Below are 13,207 nucleotides of genomic sequence, written 5' to 3' on the forward strand. Positions count from 1 at the left end.
TATACAAACCTATATAAAACTCTATAAAACTATATAAAACTATATAAAACTATATAAAACTATATAAAACTATATAAAACTATATAAAACTATATAAAACTATACAAAACTATATAAAACTATATAACACCATACAAAACTAACAAAACTATATAAAACTATATAAAACTATATAAAACTATACCAAAACTAACAGAACTATATAAAACTATATATAAACTATATGAAACTACATAAAACCATATAAAACTATATAAAACTATACAAACCTATATAAAACTCTATAAAACTATATAAAACTATATAAAACTATATAACACTATATGAAACTATATAACACTATATAAAACTATATAAAACTATATAAAACTATATAAAAAATATAGGAAACTATATAAAACTATATAAAACTATATGAAACTATATAAAAGTATATAAAACTATATAAAACTACACAAAACTATACAAAACTAACAAAACTATATAAAACTATATACAACTATATAAAACCAACAAAACTATATAAAACTATATGAAACTATATAAAACTATATAAAACTATAAAAAACTAACAAAACTATATAAAACGATATGAAACTATATAAAACTATATAAAACTATATGAAACTATATAAAACTATACAAAACTAACAAAACTATATAAAACTATATAAAACTATATAAAACTAACAAAACTATATAAAAACTATATAAAACTATTATAAAACTATATAAAACTATACAAAACTAACGAAACTATATAAAACTATATAAAACTATATAAAACTATATAAAACTATATAAAACTATATGAAACTATATAAAACTATATAACACTATACAAAACTAGAAAACTATATAAAACTATATAAAACTATATAAAACTCTATAAAACTATATAAAACTATATAAAACGAATAAATCTATATAAAACTATATGAAACTCTATAAAACTACATAAAACTATATAAAACGATACAAAACTAACAAAACCATATAAAACAATATAAAACTATATAAAACTATATAAAACTATACAAAACTAACCATACTATATAAAACTATATAAAACTATACAAAACTGCACAAAACTAACAAAACTATATAAAACTATATAAAACTAACAAAACTATATAAAACTATATGAAACTATATAAAACTATATAAAACTATATAAAACTATATGAAACTATATAAAACTATATAACACTATACAAAACTAGAAAACTATATAAAACTATATAAAACTATATAAAACTCTATAAAACTATATAAAACTATATAAAACGAATAAATCTATATAAAACTATATGAAACTCTATAAAACTACATAAAACTATATAAAACTATACAAAACTAACAAAACCATTCAAAACTATATAAAACAATATAAAACTACATAAAACTATACAAAACTAACAAAAAACTATATAAAACTATATAAAACTATATAAAACTATATAAAACTCTATAAAACTATATAAAACTATATAAAACTATATAAAACTATATAAAACTATACAAAAACTATATAAAACCATACAAAACTAACAAAACGATATAAAACTATATAAAACTATATAAAACTATACAAAACTAACAGAACTATATAAAACTACATAAAACTATATGAAACCATATAAAACTATATAAAACTATACAAAACTAACAAAATTATATAAAACTATATACAACTATATAAATCTAACAAAACTATATAAAACTATATGACACTATATAAAACTGTATAAAACCATACAAAACTAACAAAACTATATAAAACTACATAAAACTATATAATACTATAAATACTATCAAAACTATATAAAACTATATAAAACTATTTAAAACTGTATAAAACTGTCTGAAACTGTATAAAACTATATAAACTATATAAAACTATACAAACCTATATAAAACTCTATAAAACTATATAAAACTATATAAAACTATATAAAACTATATAAAACTATATAAAACTATATAAAACAATACAAAACTATATAACACTATATGAAACTATATAAAACTATATAAAACTATATAAAACTATATAAAACTATATAAAAATATATGAAACTATATAAAACTATATAAAACTATATGAAACTATATAAAACTATATAAAACTATATAAAACTACACAAAACTATACAAAACTAACAAAACTATATAAAACTATATAAAACTATATAAAACTATATAAAACTCTATAAAACTATATAACACAATATAAAACTATATAAAAACTATATAAAACTATACAAAAGTATATAAAACTATAAAGTACTATAAAAAACTATATAAAACTATATAAAACTATATAAAACTATATAAAACTATATAAAACTATATAACACTATACAAAACTAGAAAACTATATAAAACTATATAAAACTATATAAAACTCTATAAAACTATATAAAACTATATAAAACGAATAAATCTATATAAAACTATATGAAACTCTATAAAACTACATAAAACTATATAAAACGATACAAAACTAACAAAACCATATAAAACAATATAAAACTATATAAAACTATATGAAACTATATAAAACTATATAAAACTATAAAAAACTAACAAAACTATATAAAACGATATGAAACTATATAAAACTATATAAAACTATATGAAACTATATAAAACTATACAAAACTAACAAAACTATATAAAACTATATAAAACTATATAAAACTAACAAAACTATATAAAACTATATAAAACTATATAAAACTATATAAAACTATACAAAACTAACGAAACTATATAAAACTATATAAAACTATATGAATCTATATAAAACTATATAAAACTATATAAAACTATATAAAACTATATAAAACTATACAAAACTAACAAAACTATATAAAACTATATAAAACTATATAAAACTCTATAAAACTATATAACTATATAAAACGAATAAATCTATATAAAACTATATGAAACTCTATAAAACTACATAAAACTATATAAAACGATACAAAACTAACAGAACCATATAAAACAATATAAAACTATATAAAACTATATAAAACTATACAAAACTAACCATACTTTATAAAACTATATAAAACTATACAAAACTGCACAAAACTAACAAAACTATATAAAACTATATAAAACTAACAAAACTATATAAAACTATATGAAACTATATAAAACTATATAAAACTATATAAAACTATATGAAACTATATAAAACTATATAACACTATACAAAACTAGAAAACTATATAAAACTATATAAAACTATATGAAACTATATAAAACTATATAAAACTATACAAAACTAACAAAATTATATAAAACTATATACAACTATATAAAACTATATGACACTATAAAAAACTGTATAAAACCATACAAAACTAACAAAACTATATAAAACTATATAAAACCATATAAAACTATAAAAAACTAACAGGACTATATAAAACTATATAAAACTATATAAAACTAACAAAACTATATAAAACTATATAAAACTATATAAAACTTTATAAAAGTATAAAAAACTAATAAAACTATATAAAACTATACAAAACTGCACAAAACTAACGAAACTATATAAAACTATATAAAACTAACAAAACTATATAAAACTATATAAAACTAACTAAACTATATAAAACTATATAAAACTAACAAAACTATATAAAAACTATATAAAACTATATAAAACTATATAAAACTATACAAAACTAACAAAGCTATATAAAACTATATACAACTATATAAAACTAACAAACTATATAAAACTATATAAAACTCTATAAAACTATATAAAACTATACAAAACTGCACAAAACTAACAAAGCAATATAAAACTATATAAAACTAACAAAACTATATAAAACTGTATAAAACTAACAAAACTATATAAAACTATATAAAACTATATGAAACTATATAAAACTATACAAAACTAACCAAACCATACAAAACTATATAAAACATATAAAACTACATAAAACTATACAAAACTAACAAAACTATATAAAACTATATGAAACTATATAAAACTATATAAAACTATATGAAACTATTTAAAACTATATAAAGCTATACAAAACTAACAAAACTATATAAAACTATATAAAACTATACAAAACTGCACAAAACTAACAAAACTATATAAAACTGTATAAAACTAACAAAACTATATAAAACTATATAAAACTATATAAATCTATATAAAAGTATATAAAACTAACAAAACTATATAAAACTATATAAAACTATATAAAACTACATAAAACTATATAAAACTATATAAATCTATATAAAAGTATATAAAACTAACAAAACTATATAAAACTATATAAAACTATATAAAACTATATAAAACTATACAAAACTATAAAAAACTAACAAAACTATATAAAACGATATGAAACTATATAAAACTATATAAAACTATATGAAACTATATAAAACTATACAAAACTAACAAAACTATATAAAACTATATAAAACTATATAAACTAACAAAACTATATAAAACTATATAAAACTATATAAAACTATACAAAACTAACGAAACTATATAAAACTATATAAAACTATATGAATCTATATAAAACTATATAAAACTATATGAAACTATATAAAACTATATAAAACTATACAAAACTAACAAAACTATATAAAACTATATAAAACTATATAAAACTCTATAAAACTATATAAAACTATATAAAACTATATAAAACTATATAAAACTATATAACACTATACAAAACTAGAAAACTATATAAAACAATATAAAACTATATAAAACTCTATAAAACTATATAAAACTATATAAAACGAATAAATCTATATAAAACTATATGAAACTCTATAAAACTACATAAAACTATATAAAACGATACAAAACTAACAAAACCATATAAAACAATATAAAACTATATAAAACTATATAAAACTATACAAAACTAACCATACTATATAAAACTATATAAAACTAACAAAAACTATATAAAACTATATAAAACTATATAAAACTATATAAAACTATACAAAACTGCACAAAACTAACAAAGCAATATAAAACTATATAAAACTAACAAAACTATATAAAACTATATAAAACTATATAAAACTATACAAAACTAACGAAACTATATAAAACTATATAAAACTATATGAATCTATATAAAACTATATAAAACTATATGAAACTATATAAAACTATATAAAACTATACAAAACTAACAAAACTATATAAAACTATATAAAACTATATAAAACTCTATAAAACTATATAAAACTATATAAAACTATATAAAACTATATAAAACTATATAACACTATACAAAACTAGAAAACTATATAAAACTATATAAAACTATATAAAACTCTATAAAACTATATAAAACTATATAAAACGAATAAATCTATATAAAACTATATGAAACTCTATAAAACTACATAAACTATATAAAACGATACAAAACTAACAAAACCATATAAAACAATATAAAACTATATAAAACTATATAAAACTATACAAAACTAACCATACTATATAAAACTATATAAAACTAACAAAACTATATAAAACTATAAAAAACTATATAAAACTATATAAAACTATACAAAACTGCACAAAACTAACAAAGCAATATAAAACTATATAAAACTAACAAAACTATATAAAACTATATAAAACTATACAAAACTAACAAAACTATATAAAACTATATAGACCTATATAAAACTATACAAAACTATATAAATCTATATAAAACAATTTTAATCTGACAAAACTATATAAAACTGTATAAAACTATATAAAACTATATAAAACTATATAAAACTATATAAAACTATACAAAACTGCACAAAACTAACAAAGCAATATAAAACTATATAAAACTAACAAAACTATATAAAACTATATAAAACTATACAAAACTAACAAAACTATATAAAACTATATAGACCTATATAAAACTATACAAAACTATATAAATCTATATAAAACAATATTAATCTGACAAAACTATATAAAACTATATAAAACTATATAAAACTATACAAAACTAACAAAACTACATAAAACTATATAAAACTATATAAAACTATACAAAACTAACAGAACTATATAAAACTATATGAGACTATATAAAACTATATAAAACTATATGAAACTATATAAAAGTATATAAAACTATATAAAACTACACAAAACTATACAAAACTAACAAAACTATATAAAACTATATACAACTATATAAAACCAACAAAACTATATAAAACTATATGAAACTATTTAAAACTATATAAAACTATAAAAAACTAACAAAACTATATAAAACGATATGAAACTATATAAAACTATATAAAACTATTTGAAATTATATAAAACTATACAAAACTAACAAAACTATATAAAACTATATAAAACTATATAAAACTAACAAAACTATATAAAACTATATAAAACTATATAAAACTATATAAAACTATAAAAAACTAACAAAACTATATAAAACGATATGAAACTATATAAAACTATATAAAACTATATGAAACTATATAAAACTATACAAAACTAACAAAACTATATAAAACTATATAAAACCATATAAAACTCTATAAAACTATATAAAACTATATAAAACTATATGAAACTATATAAAACTATATAAAACTATAAAAAACTAACAAAACTATATAAAACGATATGAAACTATATAAAACTATATAAAACTATATGAAACTATATAAAACTATACAAAACTAACAAAACTATATAAAACTATATAAAACTATATAAAACTCTATAAAACTATATAAAACTATATAAAACTATATAAAACTATATAAAACTATACAAAACTATATAAAACCATACAAAACTAACAAAACTATATAAAACTATATAAAACTATATAAAACTATATAAAACTATACAAAACTATATAACACTATATGAAACTATATAAAACTATATAAAACTATATAAAACTATATAAAACTATATAAAAATATATGAAACTATATAAAACTATATAAAACTATATGAAACTATATAAAAGTATATAAAACTATATAAAACTACACAAAACTATACAAAACTAACAAAACTATATAAAACTATATAAAACTATATAAAACTATATAAAACTCTATAAAACTATATAACACAATATAAAACTATATAAAACTATATAAAACTATACAAAACTATATAAAACTATAAAGTACTATAAAAAACTATATAAAACTATATAAAAGTATATAAAACTATATAACACTATATGAAAATATATAAAACTATATAAAACTATATAAAACTATATAAAACTATATAAAACTCTATAAAACTATATAACACTATATGAAACTATATAACACTATATAAAACTATATAAAACTATATAAAACTATACAAAACTAACAGAACTATATAAAACTATATGAAACTATATAAAACTATATAAAACTATATGAAACTATATAAAACTATATAAAACTATACAAAACTAACAAAACTATATAAAACTATATACAACTATATAAAACTAACAAAACTATATAAAACTATATGACACCATAAAAAACTGTATAAAACCATACAAAACTAACAAAACTATATAAAACTATATAAAACCATATAAAACTATATAAAACTAACAAAACTATATAAAACTATATAAAACTATACAAAACTAACAAAACAATATAAAACTATATAGACCTATATAAAACTATACAAAACTATATAAATCTATATAAAACAATTTTAATCTGACAAAACTATATAAAACTGTATAAAACTATATAAAACTATATAAAACTATATAAAACTATATAAAACTATACAAAACTGCACAAAACTAACAAAGCAATATAAAACTATATAAAACTAACAAAACTATATAAAACTATATAAAACTATACAAAACTATATAAATCTATATAAAACAATATTAATCTGACAAAACTATATAAAACTATATAAAACTATATAAAACTATACAAAACTAACAAAACTACATAAAACTATATAAAACTATATAAAACTATACAAAACTAACAGAACTATATAAAACTATATGAAACTATATAAAACTACATAAAACTATATGAAACCATATAAAACTATATAAAACTATACAAAACTAACAAAATTATATAAGACTATATACAACTATATAAAACTATCAAAACTATATAAAACTACATGAAACCATATAAAACTATATAAAACTATACAAACCTATATAAAACTCTATAAAACTATATAAAACTATATAAAACTATATAACACTATATAACACTATATAAAACTATATAAAACTATATAAAACTATATAAAAATATATGAAACTATATAAAACTATATAAAACTATATGAAACTATATAAAAGTATATAAAACTATATAAAACTACACAAAACTATACAAAACTAACAAAACTATATAAAACTATATACAACTATATAAAACCAACAAAACTATATAAAACTATATGAAACTATATAAAACTATATAATACTATAAAAAACTAACAAAACTATATAAAACGATATGAAACTATATAAAACTATATAAAACTATATGAAACTATATAAAACTATACAAAACTAACAAAACTATATAAAACTATATAAAACTATATAAAACTAACAAAACTATATAAAACTATATAAAACTATATAAAACTATATAAAACTATATAAAACTATACAAAACTAACGAAACTATATAAAACTATATAAAACTATATGAATCTATATAAAACTATATAAAACTATATGAAACTATATAAAACTATATAAAACTATACAAAACTAACAAAACTATATAAAACTATATAAAACTATATAAAACTCTATAAAACTATATAAAACTATATAAAACGAATAAATCTATATAAAACTATATGAAACTCTATAAAACTACATAAAACTATATAAAACGATACAAAACTAACAAAACCATATAAAACAATATAAAACTATATAAAACTATATGAAACTATATAAAACTATATAAAACTATAAAAAACTAACAAAACTATATAAAACGATATGAAACTATATAAAACTATATAAAACTATATGAAACTATATAAAACTATACAAAACTAACAAAACTATATAAAACTATATAAAACTATATAAAACTAACAAAACTATATAAAACTATATAAAACTATATAAAACTATATAAAACTATACAAAACTAACGAAACTATATAAAACTATATAAAACTATATGAATCTATATAAAACTATATAAAACTATATGAAACTATATAAAACTATATAAAACTATACAAAACTAACAAAACTATATAAAACTATATAAAACTATATAAAACTCTATAAAACTATATAAAACTATATAAAACGAATAAATCTATATAAAACTATATGAAACTCTATAAAACTACATAAAACTATATAAAACGATACAAAACTAACAAAACCATATAAAACAATATAAAACTATATAAAACTATATAAAACTATACAAAACTAACCATACTTTATAAAACTATATAAAACTATACAAAACTGCACAAAACTAACAAAACTATATAAAACTATATAAAACTAACAAAACTATATAAAACTATATGAAACTATATAAAACTATATAAAACTATATAAAACTATATGAAACTATATAAAACTATATAACACTATACAAAACTAGAAAACTATATAAAACTATATAAAACTATATAAAACTCTATAAAACTATATAAAACTATATAAAACGAATAAATCTATATAAAACTATATGAAACTCTATAAAACTACATAAAACTATATAAAACTATTCAAAACTAACAAAACCATTCAAAACTATATAAAACAATATAAAACTACATAAAACTATACAAAACTAACAAAACTATATAAAACTATATGAAACTATATAAAACTATATAAAACTATAAAAAAATAACAGAACTATATAAAATTATATAAAACTGTATAAAACTATACAAAACTAACAAAACTACATAAAACTATATAAAACTATATAAAACTATACAAAACTAACAAAACTATATAAACAATATACAACTATATAAAACTAACAAAATTATATAAAACTATATGAAACTATATAAAACTATATAAAACTATAAAAAACTAACAAAACTATATAAAACGATATGAAACTATATAAAACTATATAAAACTATATGAAACTATATAAAACTATACAAAACTAACAAAACTATATAAAACTATATAAAACTATATAAAACTCTATAAAACTATATTAAAGTATATAAAACTATATGAAACTATATAAAACTATATAAAACTATAAAAAACTAACAAAACTATATAAAACGATATGAAACTATATAAAACTATATAAAACTATATGAAACTATATAAAACTATACAAAACTAACAAAACTATATAAAACTATATAAAACTATATAAAACTCTATAAAACTATATAAAACTATATAAAACTATATAAAACTATATAAAACTATACAAAACTATATAAAACCATACAAAACTAACAAAACTATATAAAACTATATAAAACTATATAAAACTATACAAAACTAACAGAACTATATAAAACTACATAAAACTATATGAAACCATATAAAACTATATAAAACTATTGTTACGTCTGCCGACGTTGGCCTAGAGCCGTAGAATTTAGCCCCTAGGATAAGTCATTAACCACATAGGATACGTTACCGACTAATAATAATTTACCGACTAACGCAAGTTACCGACTATCATAAGTTACCAACTAACCTAAGCTACCGACCAACGTATAACACATGTAACCGTCCAGCGAGTGCGCTGCGCGCGCCTACCCCCACTCAACACGCGCCTCACCGAGCGTCCGTCCCCCACCACAAACTGATCGAGACCGGCCCAGCCTATGACCGACCAGCGAACTGGGCCCGTCGTCACTTCTCGTCAAACTTCTAAATCGTAAAGTCGTTTCCTTCACGCGGTTCTCCGGCCCGCGTGCCGCCGCGTTTCTGTTATCTTAAAGTAAGCGTACAACGTCTTATAATCGCGTAGTCTTTAGGAAAATAAGTTTAAGTATATAACTGTAAAATCTCGTTCTTCAAAATACATCTACAATCTTGGTACTCGTACTTCGTGAATTATTCTCTACAATAACCTGCAACCCACGTTCGGACCTCATTACCTACATCCTCGAGAAGCTACGTCTCAGCAACGGCCGAGCCTTTGTCAACCGTCATCCCGAACGTGTTGGAGGCGACCTGCGGATCCCAGACGGGCGATTGGGCAGTATCAACGAATGGTAAGTGAACCCATACATATTTCTCTGCATGCATTCTACAAGATCTTCATTATTCCGCGAGTGTCTTTCGGAATTCACGCTAGTCGTCCCGGGACGTAACAAATTGGTGGCAGCGGTGGGATAATCGAGAAGTACGTCGTGTATAAACTCCGAAATGGCAACTCGCTCCAAAGCAGCTGCCGCCGAGCAACCGTCAAACGCGGACGAATTGGCCATCCGCCAACGACATCTAAACGATAAAGAGAAACGTCTCCGCGAGGAGCAGACCGCTCTAGAGATGGAACGCGAAAACGCACTCGCTTTAATGAATGATTATGAAAAATTTCGCGCCGAAAACGCCGACCTTCGCCGAATTCTACAAGACGAACGGGAACAAAATCGTGCCGCGTTATCAGAATCTAACGACACTCGCACGGAAATAGAAAACCTGCGTCGACTTATAGAAGACATGCGCCATTCCCCGAAACAACGCGCGTCCAATCGTTCCCCCTTCCCATCACATGGCGAAACCGAAACAATGCCTGTAGGAATCGTTCCCGAAAATCACTCCTTCGGCCTGCGGGAGGCGTTGGAAACTGTCCCAATTTTCGACGGATCAAACATACCCGTCCTACAGTTTTCACGGGCATGCAGACGCGCACGCGAGATCATTTCTCCCACAGCGGAGCGCTCATTAACGAAACTGATTCTAACTAAATTGCGCGGACGCGCGTACGCCGCTGTAGAGGATGAAAATCCATGTACCGTATCCGAACTCTGCAACCGCCTCAAAACGATATTCGGACCGCGACATTCCGTTGACCATTACCGAGGTGAATTGGCGAACATTTACATGCGGCCAAATGAACACATCTTAGACTACATCGGCCGTGTCAAGGATCTAAAATCGGCGATCTCAGGCGCCTCACGCGACACCGTACCTATGCGCGAAATAGATAGTTTATCAATCGATAGTTTCATCTCAGGACTAATTCCGACATTACGCACAGAATTGCGTATTTCTAGACTCCATAATCTAAGCGACATATTCGACGAAGCGATAAATCTCTACAAGCAACATGAAGTAGACAAAGAAAGGTACAGCGATCGCCATGTACGGTTTCAGAACCAGGTGATATCACCTAGTTCGCACGGTCGCGCTAACGAGCGAGATTATTTCGCCCAAACATTTCGTCCGGCCGGCCGAGATTATCTCGCCCAAACATCCCGTCCGGCAGAAAGGGATCATATCACCCAAACATTCCCAGCGGCCGAGCGCGCTTACGTCACCCGATCACCGCGCCCGGTCCCACGCGATTATGTGACACAAACATCCCGTCCGGTCGACTTCGCTTATCGAAACCAAACATTCCCAACAGCCGAACGCGATTTCATCACCCGATCTCCGCGACCGGTCCGACGCGAATTCTTCGACACGCAAACATCACGTCCGGTCAGCAGCGATTACCACAATCGCGATTCACGACCGGTCCCACGCGACCGTTATCGCGACGGCACAACTGTACATGACTCAACACGACGGGATATAAGCCACATGGAGATACGCGAGCCACGTCGCTTGAATTCTCGCGCATATAGTCCCGAACCCTCTTCGACATCACGCCCCAAATTTTGCAACTACTGTAAATTCTCGGGGCACGACATCCATGAATGCCGTAAACGGGAAGCGAACAATCGACGTTCGGGAAACGACGAACCCCTCCCGTCCACCTCAAACAACCGACGGGAGGAGACGCGACGTTCATCTATCCGCGCCATGTCGGACGCGACTTTGGATTCAGTATCGGACAAATCTACGTGAATTCACTGGGCACCGTGCCCATCGTAGATATCTCGGCGCCAGAATTACGAACCACAGGGACGTTCATGGTCGACACCGGGGCGGAGCCTAACGTTATAAAGGTAGGAATACTA

General features: G+C 22.4%; 1 protein-coding gene across 1 annotated transcript; it reads left to right on the forward strand.

Annotated features, from left to right (window-relative positions):
* Positions 1–10,720: 10,720 nt before the first annotated feature.
* Positions 10,721–13,094, forward strand: LOC143176704 (uncharacterized). The gene has a single exon (XM_076374183.1). It carries the CDS (start codon positions 11,448–11,450, stop codon positions 13,092–13,094), a length of 1,647 nt encoding a protein of 548 aa, XP_076230298.1. The 5' UTR covers positions 10,721–11,447.
* The last annotated feature ends 113 nt before the right edge of the window (positions 13,095–13,207 follow it).

This window comes from Nomia melanderi, unplaced genomic scaffold, assembly GCF_051020985.1.
Source record: "Nomia melanderi isolate GNS246 unplaced genomic scaffold, iyNomMela1 scaffold0748, whole genome shotgun sequence".
Taxonomy (NCBI): Eukaryota; Metazoa; Arthropoda; class Insecta; order Hymenoptera; family Halictidae; genus Nomia; species Nomia melanderi.